The following is a 20,972-nucleotide window of genomic DNA, read 5'->3' as shown; positions in this document are numbered from 1 at the left end:
GCCATGTAACTTCTTTTTCACCTACACCTATGAAATGTGTGGCTGAAACTTTCCTAGAGAAAATTTGTATGCCAGTCAAGAGCCCAGTGGCGGAGCTTCATGCTCCGGCACCGGGGGCGGAGAGCAGGCGGGGGTGGGGCTGGCACGTGTCCCGGGGGCAAGGGGCATGTCCTGGGGGCAGGGCGCACCACCGGGGGCAGCTGCGATGGCACCCTGGGGTTCACGCTGCCGGGGGCGGTGCACTCCCCCAGCACTCCTCTTCCTCCCCAGCAGTGCAAGAGCCTATGCTGCAGGGCTATTATTAAGTACAATCTAAATTGAATTCAAGTTGAGAATGGAGCACCAATTCAAACTTTCAGACACTCTTGGTAGCACTCCTTTAATGTGACTAAATCTGCCCACAATACTGGCAGGTTGCCCATTTGAAGTATTCCAAAAAAATTAATATCCCTCCATGTTGAGGAGGTAAAAGGGTTCTGGCTTAGCTTGTTCCTTACAGCATAGATTTATTACATGGAGGAAGATTTTTTGGATGTGAAAGAGCATTAAAAAATAAATGTATACCCAACTATATTAATTTCTGTTCCTGGGACACCCTGCAGATGTATGCCCTTTTCTCTCTCCACAAAAATCGACACCACAGCTAGTTAAAAACAGCTCTGGGCCTTGGAAAGTACTGCTGCTGACAGCTACAGTTCCAGTGTCACCTGTCTACAATTTTGTCCTCCTCTCCTAGTTGTATTCACTGGCTGAATATGCTTTCCGGTGTTTGTATGCATACACAGGGCCACTCATTGGTGCCAGTCCTCATTCAGGGCATATTTGGTTCTCTCTTTGCACCCCCTGTTCACATTGCATCCACGATCTCATCATCACACAGTAGTGGTTGGTGGGGCAGGGCTACTCACCTGATCTCCCGTCACTGTGGTGGAACAAGAGGGTGAGGAGGAGGCAAGGTAATGAATGGCAAGGTCAGCATGGTGCAAACCACTAGCATATACACCAGATTGTTTCTGCCAGTGTGTTTGCGCCATGCCAACCTTGACATCTCACCTCCCCACCCTTGTTGCTACACCACAGCAACAGCAATAATGGAGGTCAGATAAGCAGTTCTGCCCTTCCAATCACTACTGTCCTCCCATGCCTCTGAGATGAGACTGTCATCTGAGAGGACTGTACCATTTGAGTGCCTACATATTAAAACTGCTCTTAAATACCCATTTTGACAGATACAAAACTGTCCCATCTTCTGTTTGATATGCTTTTATTTCAGAGCCCAATATTACCCATTCGTAGTCACACCAGAATGGCAATCCCTCTTCAGAGAGAGCTGGAAGAATGCCCTGAATATTATGCTGATAACTATTAACACACGTGTTATATGAGTTTACTTTAAATCTGAAAAAAGTTGCTTTAATAATTCCAAGCTAACGTGGGTTCTGTGCATACCACACATGCCTCGGCGTTTTAAATTTGTTTGTACAGCTGCGAAATTCTCAAATTAACTATCTGTCAGGAGAAGTAAAATATGGCCTGGAGAGCAAGGAGATGAAATCCAAGCCACTGGGAGAAAATTACAAAATGGACTCCTGCAATATGAATCACTTTTTTACAGAATCACACTTGCTATAATAATAAACCTGCAGTTTTGGGGGCAGTAGGTCATTAGCCATAACATGGGTAGAACCAGCCATTTACTACTATACAAATCCCCAGCATTTATTAACATAACTGTCACTGAATCTCCCTGTCTCTTAAATCTGCTGGAATATAAATTTAGTCATAATGCAAATACCACATGGCGTCCCACAGGTAGGTTTCACAGGCAAGGAAAAAATGGAATCAGGCCCTTCAGAAATGATCGCTATATTCCTCCGTATCCACTCTACTGTTAAATCCTCATCCAGGTTGGAATGATTACATTTTCTTTATGCTGTTTTAATGGTTCTAAAAATTCATACACAGAGGTATTATTTGCTGCTTTTTGGTAGGGTTGAGAAGCGCTGGGAAGGGACATTCCTGGGCTATGTTTTGCAATTATTTTCATGTTAGTGAACCAAAGAGCCCTATTAAGAGTTGAATAGCTAAACTGAAATGTCAGCCACTTAGCTATCCCACATCCTCAGCCCTGAACCTATCTTAGTTATTAGTAAGTCCCATGAAAGTTTTCAACTTTCCTCAAGCAAGTGGGATGCTGCTGAAATGGAGGGCCCCATCTCCATAAGGGATGGGTGAATCTGTCAATTTCGGTTTCTCTCAATTATTTATTTTTTCCAGTCTTAAATTCAGTTCTCCACATTTCTACATCAGTTTGCATTTTTTTAAAAAAAGAGTTCTCAGGAAAATTCATCAGGATTTTTGTGCACATTCTTCTTGATAGACGTATCTTTGCAAGCAATTCCCCCTAATATAATGCATTTTTTTATGTGACTTTCACTAATATCTTGATTTATATGCACACTTTGCCCTGCAATGTGCATTTCTGTGCACATTACCTGGCTACATAACTGCACTGCAAAATTTAGAGATGTGTAAACTTTGAAGGGTAGCTGCATTTCGGTTCCTAGGCTGTTTCGGGGAGGGTGAATTTCAGTGATCAAGGTGGACCATAAGGAATCAGGCCATTCTTCAAGGAGTTTGAGGTCTTGTTATTTCAGGCTTTGTGAATTAACACAATAACTTTACCCAGTAGCAGATCAGCAACCAGTGCAGCTCTTTCAGCAAGGGACAACATCTTGCCAGTAGCCTGTTCTTGTGATATTTAAAGGTAAAGGTAAAGGTACCCCTGCCCGTATGGGCCAGTCGTGTCCGACTCTAGGGTTGTGCGCCCATCTCACTTAAGAGGCCGGGGGCCAGTGCTGTCCGGAGACACTTCCGGGTCACGTGGCCAGCGTGACGAAGCTGCTCTGGCGAGCCGGCACCAGCGCAGCACACGGAAACGCCGTTTACCTTCCCACTATAAAGCGGTCCCTATTTATCTACTTAGAAGTGCTTTCGAACTGCTAGGTGGGCAGGAGCTGGGACCGAAAGACGGGAGCTCACCCCGCCACGGGGATCTGAACCGCCGACCATGCGATCGGCAAGCCCTAGGCGCTGAGGTTTAACCCACAGCTCCACCCGCGTCCCCCTTGTGATATTTAAAGGTAAAGGTACCCCTGCCCGAACGGGCCAGTCTTGACAGACTCTGGGGTTTGTGCGCCCATCTCACATCTATTGGCCGGGGGCCAGCGCTGTCCGGAGACATTTCCGGGTCACGTGGCCAGCGTGACAAAGCTGCATCTGGCGAGCCAGCGCAGCACACGGAACGCCGTTTACCTTCCCGCTGGTAAGCGGTACCTATTTATCTACTTGCACCCGGGGGTGCTTTCGAACTGCTAGGTTGGCAGGCGCTGGGACCGAGCAGCGGGAGCGCACCCCGCTGCGGGGATTCGAACCGCCGACCTTTCGATCGGCAAGCCCTAGGCGCTGAGGCTTTAGCCCACAGCGCCACCCGCGTCTTAATTATCAAAGTTTTAGAAACAGTGAACAATCAAGGCTTTAAGGATCAGTCTACATGCTACCGGTTCAGCCACTGTAACCGCCTGCTTTGTATCAGATCTGACTAGTTCATCTAGCTCAGTATTGTCTCCTGTGATTTACAACTAGCAATGCTTTTCCAAGGCCTTAGGCACTTCTTTCACATTACCTGCTACCTGAACCTTTAAAAAATAACATGGGGGAAGACTGGGATTAAATGTGGGACCTTCTGCTTGTAAGATTCAGAGCTGTGGTCCCTCCCCTGGAGATCCAATACACTTCATATGGAAGGTGCTTTAATCCACCCCATCTGGGTGCATTAGTTTGCCATGTAGTTGAGGCCTTTTTTCCCCACACTACTGCAAGTTACCAAAAAAAGAAAAGAAAAGAAAGGCGGCTTCCAACAAAATATTAAAAATACAATAAAACATCAGACATTAAAAACTTCCCTAAACAGGGTTGCCTTCAGATGTCTTCTAAAAGTCAGATAGTTGTTTATTTCCTTGACATCTGATGAGAGGGCGTTCCACAGGGCAGGGCCACCACCCACAAGGCCCTCTGCCTGTAGCAAATGTAGCAAATCAGCCCAGCTGCATGACTCATACCAGCACCCAGACAGTTGGTGATAGTATTAGAATTAGAATTAGAATGCAATTAACATGATAGATAATAAAATAATAAATTATTATTCATAATAATAAATAGCCAAATTCAACAAATTAAAAATTTCATGTGGCAGCTCTAATGTGTAAATTGGCCAAACAAAAGGGCAGAATAGCAGCATAGGGCAGTGGTTTCCAAACAGTTCCAAACACACCAGATGTTTCAGAAGGTTTACATCAGCATTCTGTGATAGAAGGTGTTAGGGATTGGTGCTTCCCAGTACTGAGAACTCTGAGTTACGAAAAAAGGCATCGTGGTGTCTGGCCTAAAAACTTTGGACACCAGTGACATGAAAAAACACAACTCTTGCATGAATGTACTTATCAAGGGGGCTTGTAATTGCAAAATATTCCTTAATGTCTATCTAGAGAAGCAGCTCCAGGCATGTCTGCAGACAAAACCAAACGTGTGCCACATGACTCATGGAAATTTCATGCCCCTAATGTGAACTCCCAGTTCCCCAGTTGTCCCAGATTGTTCACAATGGGACCCTTATAGTCTTGCTATCGGGAACTTTGCATACTGATGCTGCGATGGAGACTATTCCCAGTGCTTTCTACTATGGAGGCAGTCGTGCTCAAATTGAGTTTGACAGGACCAGTACACTTTCTTGCATTCCATCAGTTTGAGAAGGGGATAATGATGCACCCCTACGCTGTCCTGGCCTCTGAAAGCATGTCAGCAAGAAAGGAAATATGCAAAGGAAGCCTATTTTTCTCTCCTTTGCAATCAAAGGTAGAGCCATACATGACCACACTTAATGCCAGATGGTGCTTATCTGACTGACATCACCAGTACCTTATAGCATTAGTCACTCCAAGTGAGTCACTGCGAAGATGAAATATGAGTGTCACCAAAGCCCTCCACAACTTTGAAGATAACACTGTCTTCAAGAGGGCAAAAGACCAGGTCTTCTGACCCTCTAGGGAACATCGTCAACATGATTTCAACTCTTGCAAAATGAATGTTCAGTTTCCCCGGAATTGCCACTTTACCCTCCAGCAGTACCTTTGAACTGTTCTACGACAAGCAGAAACTCACCAAATGCAATCATTAGAAAAGCTCAACCTTTTGTTTCTGTTCAAAACCACATGAACGCTTATTGACAAATAAGGAAGAGAAAATCCTATGTTTTGCTAATTTAATTTTTGCTTTTGCAAGGAAATATAATGCCTTAGAAGTTTTATACTTCTCAAGGCAATGCTCCTTTTTTGCTAGTTTGTCTCCTAAGAGATTGCTATGTCTTTAAATCCAATTAACATTCACTTTGAAAATATTAATAATTGTGTTTCTTCGTTCTGAAAACAACAATTTGGTTAAGGTAAATAGCAGCTTGAGCATCTAACGCCTATTTATATTTTGGTTCTGAACACCTATATTAAAAACGCTGCCGCTTGAAAGCTCAACCACAGCATTTAGAAACAATAAAGATCTATTCAAATATCATGTCAACACTACAGCTGACTTGCCATGAAAATAAATTCCATTTGACTTCAGTCACACGCCACTGAGGTACACGCCAGCTTCCCACATGGTTGGCCTGATTATATGGTAAACGCTCATGTCAGCAATCCTTGTCTCCAAAGAACTGTGTCATAGGTATCACAGAACACAGGACGTTGACCAGAAGGAGGTGTACAAGGTGCCATCTCCACTCCAGATTTGTGTAGGGTTTACTGCTTGGCCTTTTCTTCTCCTGCAGAGGAGGTTTAGGATCACAGTTTTCCTTCTCCTAGATGGGCTACACAGAGTCAGACCATTGGTCCATCTATTTTAGTGTGTCTACACTGACTGGAGATAGTCCTCCAGGATTTGAGACTAGGCTTTGCCCTGGTCCCACTGAGGCAATGCTTTAATTATCACTGCATTGATTTCCGATGGAACTGTTTTGGGGGTACCAGGTGCCCTGATTCACCATAACAGATACCTCTAGTCACATATACTGTGTGGTTCCTTTTTTCTGATGCCAGGTACATGAAATGTCAGATTGAAGGGCTCTTGAGTTCACTGACACTGCTGATTCCCAAATTTGTGCAATTTCACATCTCATTTTCCCAAGCTCTGCTTCCCACACCCTTTCTGTTTATGTGCTGAATCACATAACCTCCAGCATGGGAGCCTGTCGTCTTGATTCATCCCAGTAAATCTCACTGTGCGTTTCTTTCCCCATATAATTAAAAGACATCTCCTCCTTGGCCTACTCATCAATGAGGAGCGGATACCCATCAATGAGATCCAATGTGCATGCCTAATAGCTTATTATTTTGCATCCAAAGCTGTGTGACTTGGCCATACACAGAGAACTTCCATTACTGTTTTTAAGGAATGCTTTCAGGAGGTTCAGCGGTAGTGCTTTAATTGATTGGGGGGCAGGGATATAGAAAAGCCAGTGACTAACAGGGTATTTCTCAGGGAGAATTTTTTCAGCCCTGACACAGTATGCAGAAATCACCCATACTCCTTCAAGCTTATGAAAATACTGACTTGTAATATTCTCTCCCTGCTCTGGCCTTCTCATACACTGACAGCCGCCCCCTCACTCAGCTGCAGCCTGGCTGCTGTCTCCAGCACAGTTCCTCTGGCAGCTGTTTCACTTTTTGTATCAGCCCACACCTACCTACAAATATATATATATATATATATATATATATATATATATATATATATCCAGAGTGCTTTATCTATTTTAATAGCAGCTGAAGTGTCTAAGAGGCCCAGCTGCCTGCCGCAAAAAGCCATCTTTAAGGTAGCAGCTGGATGAAAGCCATACTATGCTTCTCAATCCCTGCACAGCCTCATGGCTCCATGACAGCACGTATATTATGAATGCGGCAGAGGCTATTGGTTCAAGGGGGTAATATGGAATCCATACTATGCCGAATTTCATGCACTCTTATTCTCGGATAACGTTCTTGGCACCGAGGCCCACATTTTCCAGTTGTGGAGTCTGCTGCCTGAGACTTTCTACACAGGGAATTACAGTGTGAAACCGGGGGGTGGGGAGGGGATGCCTCCGTAACAATTGGCAACGACACAAAGGCCATTACACTGCCATTTCTTTGCGCTCTTACGCTACAGAATGTGAAATAACACACACACACACACTGCATAGCTTTGGAGTGAGGTTTTCTAATCTCATTCACATGACTCCCACAGACCACGGTGAAAGAAAAGGACTCTGTGAAATCCAAATGACTCCAGTGAAAAGGGAAATGTGAACTCAGCATTGTCATATTCCAGCATGGGATGCAAAGTCCCAAGAGGGCAAAGTTCCAGGAGGGCAAGATGAAGTCATTACCTGAAGGAGCGTCTCCACCTCCATCGTTCTGCCCAGACACTGAGGTCCAGCGCCGAGGGCCTTCTGGCAGTTCCCTCACTGCGAGAAGCCAAGCTACAGGGAACCAGGTGGAGGGCCTTCTCAGTAGTGGCAACCGCCCTGTGGAATGCCCTCCCACCAGATGTCAAAGAGAAAAATAACTACCAAACATTTAGAAGACATCTGAAGGCAGCCCTGTTTAGGGAAGCTTTTAATGTTTAATAGGTTATTGTAATTTAGTGTTTTGTTGGAAGCCACCCAGAGTGCCTGGGGAAACCCAGCCAGATGGGCAGGGTATAAATAATAAATTGTTGTTGTTGTTGTTGTTAAACTATGATGGACTTTGTTGTGTAACTCATCAATTCACTTCATTCTTTTTTCCTGTGATCAAAGGCCTTAGCAGGACTATAGCTCAAAAAATAGTGACAGTCGGAAAGTGTCATTAGGCATAGCTTGACATGCAGTGAATGAGATGCTAAAGGAGGACCATAGCTCCATATGTTTTCATGTAGAAGCTTCTGTATTCAGCTCCTTGCATTTCCATGTAAAATGATCCCAGCAATAGGTCTAGAAATTCTTAGAGAGTCTGAATCCTCAGAGATTTGCCACCTGTCAATTATTGGGTCTATGACCCTTGGTCTGATGGAAAGCACTCCCTGCCCACAAGGCCACTTGAGCCTCAAGTGACAGCAATGGACCCAGAAGTATCCCCCAAGTTGCATACCCACTCCTTTAGAAGAATTGCAATCCCATAAATAGCAGACAACCTCCCATCCGTCTGGTCTAGTGAGCCACCCACTAACTACACTGGGGGGGGGGTGACAAAAAAAAGTATGCATCCCCTACCAGGTAACCAAAGACCTGAAAGAAGGAAAGAGGAAGGGGCAGCAGGCCTTGATTTCGGGGTGGGGGGCAGTTACCACATTGGGTACTCTAGTGCTAAGGTGAACCACACCTGAAGATATTAGTAGCTCAATGAAAAAGTTAGATTTTCTTCAGTCTGAAAAAAAGATGAGAGGGGTAACACAGGATGGCTCTGATTTAATTCTAAGTTATGGAGATGCCCCATTAAAAAGGGAGTGAACGAAGTATAGCACTAAATGTCTAGTGTGGGAATGACATTGTTTTTCAGCCCCTAAATTGTGGCTTGAAACTGAGTTGTGCTTTGACTAAAGTTGTTTGTATCAATGCTGCCACGATCATTTTAGTGGGTGATGAGAGGGAAGAAGAAAGACGACGAGTAAAGATAAAACATTAAAGGTGGGTCATTGTAGCTAGAAATATTGAAGGCTATTAAACTTTTTCAAAGAAATGATTGTTCATGCTGTCTCATGATTTAACCAACATTTACCTTTCCAATCTTGTTGACCTCAATGCAGTTTTCTTTAAATTTCTCTTGTAAAGTCTCTGCTAGCCGACAGAGCAAAGCCCCATTATCCAATTTCTCCATGAAGGTCTCAGCTGTTATTTCCTTTCCTGAAATGGAATAAAAATAACAGCATTCAGCATCAGCTTTGACAATTACCAATGTTCTGAGCAGGTATGGTTATATTGCAATTTTAGTTTGTGCCAAATTATAGTTGCGTCTTTACAAGGAATCTGATGTCATATTATCGAAGTACATGGTCACCAGTTATTGAAAATAAATAGTGGGGTTGTTTTTAGAATAAACCTCTGATTATGGACCCAAAAGGTAAGTGGAGCAGGCACATTATTGTATTAATATTTTTTGAAATATGGTTTCTCTCTATGTGAGTGAGCCGTGATTATAGGATTGTGAAATAGTTGGGGTTGTGTAAGGTGAAGACTACCCTGCTTCTCTCTACTTCTCAATGTCTGCAGATAAAATGAAAAAAGTCAATGTGGTGGTGAGTTTTTAAAGAAATCAATTTTAATGAGTGGATAAACACGGAATTGGTTCCTTAAGAAATAACAATGAAAAACTGCAATGATAAAAGAAGAAAGGCAGGAAAATAACCAGGATGCAGCTAGGAAACCTTTGGCTGGAACATTGTCTGCACTAAGCACTGCAAAACCATTAACTGAATTACAACTAGTTTTCATGTCTGGAAGCAGAGTGCCAACCGGGGACAATATGAGACCATCAGTAGAATGAATTTCATAGTGCCCAAGCTCCTGGCACTATTTTTCAGCAGCAAATTGTGTGGAAAGCAGCTGTTACTAACAGCCATAGCATTTGCCTTGTCCGTCTGTTTCATCATGATCATTTAGACCTGCTCAAGAAGACTTTCTAAAAGATTTTACTGCAGAAGAAAAACTTACTCGCTTGAAAATGGTGAAGAGAGAGAGAGAGAGAGAGAGAGAGAGAGAGAGAGAGAGAGAGAGAGAGAGAGAGACTTTCCACACTGCTCCATTGATGAATTATTATGTATTCTGGGGAAGGCTGCCAGAATGACTAAACCAACTAATGTCATATGTGCCTGAGAAGACAGACTAATGTATTTTGTTTGCTTTCATTACCTGTCAAGAACAAAAAGCACAGAACTGAGGTGAGTCTTGGGATAAGGTTTTCTTTGTTTCAGTTTTCAATGCTTTATCCATTTCCATTTTGTAACAGATATCGGCAGCAGTTATGTGCAATAGCTTTCCTACAGAACCTATATGCAGGATTCCTTCAGGTGTTCCAAAGAACATGTAAGTGCTCTTTGCAAATGGGGTAGGGAGCATGGATGTGCCACTCCTAACCTTTGAGGACTGAGCACAGGTGAATACAGTTCCACACTTACCCTGTTAGGGAATCCTAACCATTGAGCTCCTGATCAAATAAGGGATTCTGAATGTGTTTAGAATCTCCCTGTAGACCAGTCTGGGGAAGAAAGGGTGGGATCACTGAGGTAGAGCTTGCATGCAGCCTATGCATCCTCCCCAGTTTGAATCCTCACACATCTATCAAAAGGGCCTTTGTTCCATTTAAATATGATCCTGCAATTTAGAATTACCATCTGATTAAAGATCAGAACCACCTAGCCATATTTGCACCAAGAGAGCAGAGCACTGAGTGAACTCAAGCTCAGCTCCTTTCCTCCATTGCCTTGTTTATATGTATATACTATGTCCCTTGCTCCCAAGTCCCCATTGGCAGCACCATCTTACTCTTTCTCAGAGTAGACTATGCAGCAGGGGCCCAGAAAACACCAAGCTGGGTGGGGTAGGCCTGAGCTTGCCAGAAATAGCCAGATATGTTTCCTACATACAGTTGGTACAGATCTAGGGATGGGAAAACACATCTATCCATTTCAGCTTCTCATTTTTCTCGTGGAACGCTCTGTCCAAGAGACTAGGGCCCTGCGGGACTTGACATCTTTCCGCAGGGCCTGCAAAACAGAGCTGTTCCACCAGGCCTTTGGCCAAGGCACAGCCTGACCCCCTCCTTTGGCAATCCTCACAGAACTCTAGTCCATTAATCTGTTTTGAATTGATTTTATAATGAAATGATTTTAGAATGTTGTATCATTTTACTGTTGTTAGCCGCTCTGAGCCTGGCTTCGGCTGGGGAGGGTGGGATATAAATAAAATTTTATTATTGTTATTATTATCTTCACTTCTGTTCTCCACATCAGTTTGTGATTTTAAAAAACAAAAAAACAAAAGCGCCTCATGAAAATTCACCAGCATTTTAGTGCAAATTTCCCATAATATACACATTTTTATATCCAATTTTGCCTTAGATACACATTTTTGCAAAGCAATTCTCCCTAATATTTTGTATGGTGGTTTTGTGTGTGTATGTGTTTTCATATGCACATTTCACCCTAGTATATGCATTTTTGTACACACTAGTTGACTAGAGAATGGCACTGAAAAATTCAGAGAAGTGCCAATTTCAAAGATCAGCTGTGTTTTGGTTCACATATTGCTGTGGAAAGTGCAAATTAGGTAGGTTCACCTTTAAATGTGAACTGAATTGAATCCCGCCCCCTACCCAGTACCTCCACAGAGGAGCCAGAAAGTGTTCATTGTGTTGTATAGCTGCTGTTCTTCATTCTGTTCTCTATCAGCAGAAGGAGAATGTGTTCCCTCATAAGCAAGCCTGGCCCTACTACTAGGGGCCAGCAACCATCTCAGGCAGCTGATTTTGGGTGCCCTGAAAGAACAGCTTTTTCCCCCCATTTATTTTTATTGTACTATTTTTATCCCTAGGGAGAAAAACTTGTGTTTTTTAATTTGTCTAAGGTGCCAAATTTTGGACAGACTTGGGTATAATACACATGGGGGAGAATCAGTTTGCCGTTCTACATCAAACAGTAAAAAGTTTGGGCCAGCCCTGATTCTGTGCATAGCTGTCAACTTTTCCCTTTTCTTGCGAGGAATCCTATTCGGAATAAGGGAATTTCCCTTTAAAAAGGGAAAACGTTGCCAGCTATGATTCTGTGTCCCAAGTTATGATTACAATGATTTGTTAGGAGGTGCTTTGCATCTCACCAAAACCTCAGCAAAAATGACTTTTGGAAGTTTTAAAAAGCACTCTGTTTTAGCTGGGGTTTGAGTGGCTTGGGTTCAACTTTCAACAAATAAAAGAGGCTTCAGTTTATGTTTTCATTGGTTAAATTTGTCAATTGATATGTTATCTTGTGCATTTTGTGGTTTTCATGTTGTAGCCAGCCCAAAAACTAAATCCAAAAATAAAACGAGTGCAATAACAATGCAGAAATCACAGATTTTCTTAACTTGGCACCCCAAATTGAAAGTTTAAGCAACAAATCAAAAATAGATTTAAGAGGCTTGGCATTTAAATTATTGCAAATTATTCTTTTTTCACTAGCTGAATAAAAGTAAAGAAGACAACTGAAGAGAGGCACACTTGTTTGCACAGCAAATAGCAAGTTAGAATTACATGGAAAGCAGATAATTCGTAATTCTAAAGTATCCTCTGTCTTTGGAGAGATCCTCTATAAGTGATGCTTGCATTTCCTCAAGTTTAATATTTAAATCATTTTTGGTATCTTCTTCCCAGAAAACTTTATTTTCTCAAAGGAACTGAGACCATAACAGTCTCTGCTGTTACCAAAACAAAATAGGATATACAGTACGGCATTAGCTTTCAACCAGCAAGCTGTCACAAATTGCATTGGGCCTGCTTCTGAGATAATCGGGCTCAGCTCTCGATCGGAAACAATAGGAAAATGATATGCTCAGATTCAGATGGCATTTCTGAAGTGGGATTTCATATACTGTATGCTGCACAGCATGTTACAATATCAACATACCCATGGCTAGTATTTGAATAATCAATACGCCATGAAGCCTGCAGATTTCCAGAATAGGGAGTGTGTGATATCACTGGTGTGATAATAGTCATAGGACCCACTTGAGCAGTACATAGTAGAAATAATGCAGGGAGGAAGGAAATCTGTATTTTCAAGGTCACCTCTGTGCCAGCTGCTCAGACTGCCAGGTGAGTGTGCAAACACCAGCCAACAGCACAGAAAGCTATTTTCCCGACATTCTTCACTTTGCAAAAACTATCTGTTTCATCAGAGCAGTTTCATATTTCTTTCCTTGGAATTTAACATTTTAATAGAATCTGGATCTGCTCACTGCTTTGAATAGAGATTGATACATTTGTGTACAGTGTAATTGTCACAAATGACATTCCATTTAGCATAGTTTGGGGCTGGTTTTTTTTATACTTTCCAGCCCGAATGAAATGGTCATTCTTCTAAATTAATATATTGTCTCAGGATTTATGGGTCTGTCCTACCTTTTGGGTTGATTTGATAAATATAGAGCAATTTTTTATTTTAAAAGTTAATCTGGTGCTGGGAGAGATGCTTCTACCAACACCATCTAAACCCACATAGATTATTTTATAGTCTGACACACATTTATGGTTTGATTATTACATTTTGTAAACCAAGATGAAGTACTTATTACAAAGTGAATGGGTTTTTGCATTCAACATCTGTAACTAATGAAAAATATGTTATGTAGTACAACGGTGATTACAGAAGGCATCGTGTGTTGTTGCTGTTTTTTGCAGAGTCATTTAATACAGCTTCAAACAGCATACCCTCCAACATTCCTCAGATGAAAATAGAGAGATTCTATTCTACATCATTATTACCACTTGATCATTACTTCCTGGTCAGGTACAAAGTTATTAGAGGAAACACACAAAACGGCAGCATTTTAAACACAGAAATATTTGAGCTTATGTACTGCATTTAGGGAAGCCTGAGGGGAAAAGAAAATCAATCAATAATAATAATAATAATAATAATAATAATAATAATAATAATAAATACCCCACCCATCTGGCTGGGTTTCTCCAGCCACTCTCAATAAATACAACTAACTAGCAGTGATACTGAGATAGAATGGAATGTCCCTACTTTCTCCCTCCCCTCCCTATGCTGGAAGGCCTTATGCAGCTGAGGGTGGTGGAGCTAGAAGAGGAAGCATAGGGATGGAGGAATCTGTCTGTTTGAGTTTCCTTCATTTTTTACTTTTTTCAGTTTTAAATTTAGTTCCATTCATTATCACATCACTTTGCATTTTAAAAAAAACAAATGCATGAAAATCATACACCATCTCATGCACACTTCTAACATATACAGTTTGGGGGGGGGTTGTGTTTTGAGCAAGTTCTCTCTCTGTCTCTCCCATACACATACAAAAGTATATGCATATTTCTCTGGAGCACAGCATCACAAAATCCAGAAAACTGAATTTCAAAGAATAGCTTCATTTTGAATCATGTATCGGTTTGGAAGTGCAAATCAGGTAGATTCCCATTACAGTGCAAACCAGTGGCGTAGCGTGGGGGGTGCAGGGGGGGCCAGCCGCACCGGGCGCAACATCTGGGGGTTGGGGTTAGGGGGCGCAAATTCACGGGTTAGGGGGCGCAAATCCACGGGTTAGGGGGCGCAAATTACTTGCCTTGCCCCGGGTGCTGACAACCCATGCTACGCCACTGGTGCAAACTGAACTACATACTATTGCTATAAGGAATTCAATGGGCCTGTAGACTAGATATGCATACCAGAATCACAAATATATTTTGCTTCCAAAAGGCAGTTTATCCATGTTAATAATGCCTTACAATGCTATTTCAAAATTAAAACAGAGTTGCCTGCACTGGAATCCCAAAGATACCCTTTCTGAGTGCCAGCCCTCCCGTGAAGCTTTATAAAGAATTAAAATTCGGTGTGGCATGTCAGAGCCTCAAGTTGCTATGCATGCTCCCTTGCTGATTTCATGTTTGACTTTGTCCATGTGAAATCTGCCTGCTCAGGAATGCAAACAAAGCCCTCTCTGTAGGATTTTCTCATTTAATATTAAAGCTGTATGTTTTATGTTGAAACCACGAAATCCTTGTTCTGGCACCATCCCCAAAACTAGAGATCTCTGTATCCATGTAAAAGGGGAGCAAATGCAACTCTGGGAATTCCAGCTTAAAGCAGAGCTTGGGAACCTGTGACACCACTACCCTGATGTTCCTGGACTCCAGCTCCCACCATCCTTCTCCACTGACTATGCTTACTGGGGTTAATGGGAGTTGCAGTCCCAACAACATCTGGAGAGCAGCAGAAGTCCCCCAGCTCTGATTTAAAGGGTTGGAAACGGTCCTTGGAACTCAATACAGAAGGCTCTTCCCCCTCTGCCCTCTGTCCTGAAGTCACGCAAATGTCTGAAATATCACTCCTTGAATGGCTGGCTGGAACCCTGAACAAGAGTGAGGATATGCTGTAACTGTTGGAAGTAGGGCGCTGCTGTTCGGCCCTATTGTTCTTAAATATTTAGAGTAAGCAGTATATGGTATGTGAACTTTTCTTAGAGAGCAGACTTTACCTGTTTTAATCACACACATAGAGATGCTTGTAGTGAAAGAAAATAACGAAGTTGTTTATTATTGGAAATACATAACTTGGGGCTCGTCCACACTTCTGCTTGTCCTGCGACTTTCCCTGGGGAAAACTGGCTCTTTACTGCTGAATCAGAGCAAACATCAAATGGGCTTTCCACAGAGTGACGTTTGCTGCAATTCAGTGGTAGAGTGTGTTTTCCTGGAGGAAAGCAGCGAGCTACAGCTGCTTCCCAAACTTCCAGCAGTGACATTGTGCTGCTGGTCCCCACTTGTGAAGGCTATTACATAAGGGCCTGGTGTATGTTCTGTCTCATAATGTTGCTATCTATGCGAACTCAGGACAAAAGGGAGAAATGTGGTAAGAGGAAGGCACACTTGCCAAACCCTCACCATGATCAACTCCTGCCCGGAAACCTATGTCCCCGCTGTGGAAGGATGTGTGGATCCAGAATTGGTCTTCACAGTAACTTACGTACTTACTGTTAAGACCGTGTTCATGGAAGACAATCTTACTTGGCTACGAGTGATTGCCGAAGATCTATGCATGTCGAAAGAGAGTGGAAGGTATGGGGAGGAAACCACTAGCATGCTTAATTAGACGCTGAAAGAGCCTGCCAAGGATTTCTGAGGCAGACACTGCAATACACCGGACATTTAATGTGGGTGAACAAACTGAATCTTAATCCAGACAAACAGAGGTACCCTTGGTCGGTCAGAAGGCAGAGCAGGGCCTGGGGATTCAGCCTGTGGTGAATGGAGTAACAGTCGCCCTGAAGACACAGGTTTGTAGTTTGGGTGTGCTTCCAGAATCAGCCCTGAGCATGGTTGCCCAGGTCTCTGCAGTGGTCAGGAGAGCATTTAAGCAGTTAAAGCTAGTGTACCAGCTCTGCCCATTCCATGAGATGTCTGATTTGGACATAGTGATGCACACCTTAGTTACTTCCCTGTTTACTGTAATGCACTCTAAGTTGGGGCTGCCTTTGAAAAGTGCTCAGAAACTTCAACTGGCTTGAAGAGATTGCTGACCAGTGCTGGTTACAGGGAGCATACGACTCCCTTGTTAGAAAAATTTCACTGGCTACTGGACTGTTTCTGGGCACAATTTCAAAGTGCTAGTTGTGACATATAGTATGGCTTAGGTCCAAGCTATCTGAAAGACCTTATTCCCTCATATGAACCTGCCTAGCTTTTGTGATCTTCAGGGGAAGCCCTTCTCATGCTCCTGCCACCCTTGCAGGCACAAGGGGTGCAAGAAAGGGCCTTCTCAGTGGCTGCTCCCAGACTCTGGAACTCCCTTCCTGGAAAAGCTAGACTGGCTCCCTCCTTGTTGTCCTTCTGCTAGCAGGTGATGACTTTCTTGTTCCAGCAGGGAACTGATTGCTTTTAATGAAAAGGCTGGTGCCTGTCAGGAATGAGCCAGCTCCAAGCGAAGGTTTGCAGCCAACGGCAGAAAGCAGCCAGGAACAGAGAGGCTTAGGTGTCAGGCAGGCAGGGGAGAGCCGGCAGCTGCAGACTTCGGCTCTTCCTGACCTTGATGGGCAGGCTGATAAGGCAGCAGCTGAGAGCAGGCTAGAACACAGCCAAAGCTCACAGGAGACACAAAATGGCACAAACCAACTCAGAGACAGCCTCTCTGAAGGTTGGAGCTGATCCACTAAGTCCTAAGAGTCGGTGAATGGGAGGGCTGCTAGACAGGAAGCAAAACAAGAGACATAAGGGTTGTATGTTCAAAATCTTCTCTTGATGCCAGAAGGAGTCTTCAGAAGGGTTCACCTTGAGTAATGGTACCAGAGACTTTCTTAGAGCCATCCGGAGCTATCTGTTTGTTTTTGCAATAAATCCTCCTTTTGAATTACCTACGCTTACCGTGTTATCAAGCTGGGAACCTGGACTCCTGACAGTGCCATGTTGTTTCTATTGTAATTATATGTATGGTTGAATAGGTCGTCCCCTCCCCCTCAAATGTTTTTAGCTGTGATTATCATTATCTGTAAGCTGCCTTGAGTCCCTGTCTGGGGGGAAAGGTGGGTTATAAATATATATATTATAATAATGGTGGCAGTAGGTAAGCAAGCTTTGCATTCCACCCTTCCATGCACAGCAGTACCTAACAAAAAAATATGTCATGGCTTCTGAAGGACAGTTAAGCCTGTGCTTGCTTCGCTGTGGCTTTCTGGGTTGTGAAGTCGCTTAAAATGTCTCACTAAGCATCCCTATTGAACAAGGGGAGGGAATGATAAACTCCAGGATGCTAACAGTCACCCTAGAGCAGATTTTTCCACCTGCGCTTCAGGAACTCAAAGCAGAATTACTGTTGCTCCTTAGAAAGCTCTGGCAATAATCACAGCATAGAAAAATAACCTTACCCAGCAGGTTTGTCAGCCACAGGGCCAAATCCTCCTTCATCGGCAACAAGTTAGCCTCATGTCTGCTAGCCAGCCACTGGCTATACTGGTGCATATCGGAGAGGCCAGGGCCTCGGGCCTTTGGGCTGAGGGAGGTGCACATCTTTTAACCACTGGTGCTACCTATTTTGTAGAAGTAAAAAAGAAAGAAAGTATTAGTATAGCATGCTGTGTGAATACTTGTAATTTTTAGTATTATATATAGCTGCCAATGAGTCAGATTCAATATGAGTGTAATGCCAGACAAACAGGTTTGTTCCATGAAACGATGTACATGATAACAACCAGTTTGCTTTTAATAATAATAATAATAATAATAATAATAATAATAATAATGGAGTGTTTTGCTAGCGATAGTCTAGGAACATGGGCTAGGTGGATACATTTGTACTTACCTTGGTATGCATGTTGTCAAATATCTCTGCAAGCAGGGATTTAAAAGATTCAAATAATTAAAAAAAGAGATGATTAGGCAAAGGGGCAAATTGAATGGCAAAACAGATATGATAATAAATAGAGATTCCCCATAACATGCTTAATTGGGGGGGGGGGATATTGCCATATATAAAAATGACCTCAGAACAGTGCCAAAGGAGCTGCTCAGTGACTTATGCCTGTTGAGTACCGTATAGTAATGCCTCTTTTGGCATTAAGCAGCATAGTAATTCATTCATTCATTTAAAAAATAGTCTAGATTTGCAAATGTGATTTCTGATTCTCTTTGGGTCTTTCCTCAAAACCTGTTTTGTCAGGAAAGCCTTTGCAGAGTCCTTGTGACACAACCTAGCCTGCACCACCCCTGGGCACTCCTACCTAAGTCTCTAAGGCAATCTACAGATAGGAAATGGAGCGGAGGGGAGGGGTGAAGAGCAGTTGAACTTATTAGAATCACTGGGTGGACTTGGGAAGGAGCAATAGCTAGAGCGAAATAGGCATATTTCTCTTATTTCAAAAGCCAGAATGTCACTTTATCAACATGAGGCCTACCAAGCTGAGAAAGGGTGAAATGACAAAGATCGTAACTTCTGCAGAAAACAGATCATTAACACAGATATCTGGGGACAGTTGCACTAGAAGTGCTAATCAGAGAGCTGATTAGCAGTGAAGTGCTAGTCAGGGTAAGATCAAAATATATGATGTTGAAGCTTCTTAAGAAGCCAAAGGAAAACAGGGGGGGAAACAGTAACCTGAGAGCCTCCCAATTGCACAAGTAATGGTGAGGGGGAGAGATACTTTTTCTACTATCTCACAACTTTTGCGACTTTCCAAGGCTTTATCTACTATATTTCTTTCTTAAATGTAACCTCCACTAGGGAGCCAGTGCACATTTCTATTGCTTACCCCACAAATAATCTTTCAAAACTAAGTATCATGGCTGATGGCTGTTATCCCAGTCAAAGATGGGCGAATGCAGCCTCACCTTAGAGCACAAGGTGGAGGTGTGTGTTGTTGTTTTTTTAAGGCTCAAGAAAAGGCCATGTGCCATTATGAATTAAAGGGGAGTTTTCAGATTCTAAAGAATCAGTCAATGTAGGAATCTGGATAGTGTCCCAGTCAATGGGCAAGGTCCAAAAAGCAGCATGGTTTTTCAGCATGCAACAGGATTAGAAGCTAATAATCCAGCATGTTACACAACTCAGAGCAGATGGATTTACAAAGGGAGCCAGTAGTCTCTCTCAAAGGACCACACTTTCAGGTTTCTCTGTAAGCATCAGAATGGTTAGTGCAATTGCCAAACAACTGCAGGGTACATGCAGCACCGCTCAGTCTCCCTGCTGTGAGACGATAATAGTATTTATAAAACATCAACATTTCACTTATCATGTAAACTCACACATATAAGGCTACCTAAAGCAGAAATAGGCAGAGAAAAGTCAAGCTTGTTTCCTCCTGCTCTGGAGGGTAGGACCTGAACCAATGGCGTCAAGTTACAAAAAAAGAGATTCCGACTGAACATCAGGAAGAACGTTCTGTCAGTAAGAGCTGTTTAACAGTGGAATGGGCTCCTGATTGGAGGTTTTCAAGCAGTGGCTGGATGGCCATCTGTCATGGATGCGTTAGTTTGGTTTCCTGCATGCAGACGGGTGGATTAGATGACCCTCTGTATGCCTTCCAGCTCTGCAATTTTATGAGTCTATTATTTGCTGTGTTTTATACTGTTAATTTGCAAGCTGGTTAAATCTCATTTTATCATAGAAAGGTGAGGCATAAATGCTCATACAAGTCATGCACACACACACACACACACACACACACCCCTAACTGCAAGGCAATAATACTGTACTGGCTATTCATTGCCTATCTAGAGTACTGTCTCTGCTATGTAAATGAGTTAGGAAATTTGAACGTTGCCCATAATATTTGAACATCCAGAAAAATGTAGATAGATCATAGAACTTAAAGAATTGCAGGGTCAAGTCCAAGCGTCCTTTGACAAACATGGGGGGTGGGATATCAGCCGGAGAGCATTTTAAGTACGAAAAATAGCATGGGGGAAACGGATTTTTAAGACCCTTGTAGAACACCATAGTCATAAACTGAATTGGGTCCCTTGCAGCTGTTTAGATCTCTCTTTTAAAAAATCTGGTAGATTAAATTCCTACATGAATGAGGCTCTGTTGAATATGTAAAGGCAAGATGCAACTCTACAGGACGTTTGTGTTTTTCTAACCTGTATTTTGTTATGAATCTGAATGACCATTATAAACTGTGACCCAAAGCTACAAAAAAAGACTACAACCAGCCCTGTTGGTTTCAATATGCTGCTTGTGGTGCGTAAAGCCCTAAATACCTAGGAAACCAGTTTCCTTCCCCTATCATACCCCACTCGGTCTTTAAGATTAATCACGTGGAACCTCCTTAGAATAATATCCATGTGCCTATGTGTAAAATCAGCTAGCAGAGGACATACAGATGTTGTTTTAAGTGGCTGTCCTACAACAATGGCATTTCCTCTCCCTGGAGCATTTTCCAGCAATGTTGCAAAATCCTTTTTTCATTTGAGCTAGTCTTGGAGAGTTGGATTAGAGTTGGAGTAGAGATCTGTTTTAGCTGAACTGCACATATATCAATGCTGCTTCATGTACACATTGAAGCAAAGCATATTGTTTTACACCTTTTCCCCCCAGGCAAATTAGGGACAATCTAGCCATTCACCACATCACTGGAGCAAACTGAGTAGGATATCATGTGGCCACATAATCAGGGGTGTCACACTGAATTTGGAACTTTAAATAATTAAAAA

General features: G+C 42.8%; 2 protein-coding genes across 7 annotated transcripts in view; one reads left to right on the top strand and one right to left on the bottom strand.

Moving 5' to 3' along the window:
• The window catches only part of FANCF (FA complementation group F), a 315,286-nt gene that overhangs the window by 255,823 nt on the left and 38,491 nt on the right, over positions 1–20,972 (top strand). The window lies entirely within an intron of this gene.
• The window catches only part of GAS2 (growth arrest specific 2), a 118,636-nt gene that overhangs the window by 78,587 nt on the left and 19,077 nt on the right, over positions 1–20,972 (bottom strand). For 4 of the 6 annotated variants that reach the window (XM_081166192.1, XM_081166196.1, XM_081166195.1 and 1 more), the window contains exons 2-3: positions 17,690–17,851; positions 8,847–8,971 (exon numbers count right to left, since the gene is read on the bottom strand). In XM_081166192.1, coding sequence (XP_081022318.1) covers positions 8,847–8,971; positions 17,690–17,831 — 267 coding nt within the window. In that variant the 5' untranslated portion in view covers positions 17,832–17,851. Of the gene's footprint in view, positions 1–8,846; positions 8,972–17,689; positions 17,852–18,123; positions 18,150–20,972 lie in introns of all 6 variants that reach the window. The other 2 variants (XM_081166194.1, XM_081166193.1) reach the window with 1 other exon arrangement.

Source organism: Podarcis bocagei (assembly GCF_964188305.1).
Source record: "Podarcis bocagei genome assembly, chromosome: 1".
NCBI classification, from domain to species: domain Eukaryota; kingdom Metazoa; phylum Chordata; class Lepidosauria; order Squamata; family Lacertidae; genus Podarcis; species Podarcis bocagei.
The sequence above is the reverse complement of the archived record's forward strand: the minus strand, read 5'-3'. Positions and strand labels throughout refer to the sequence as shown.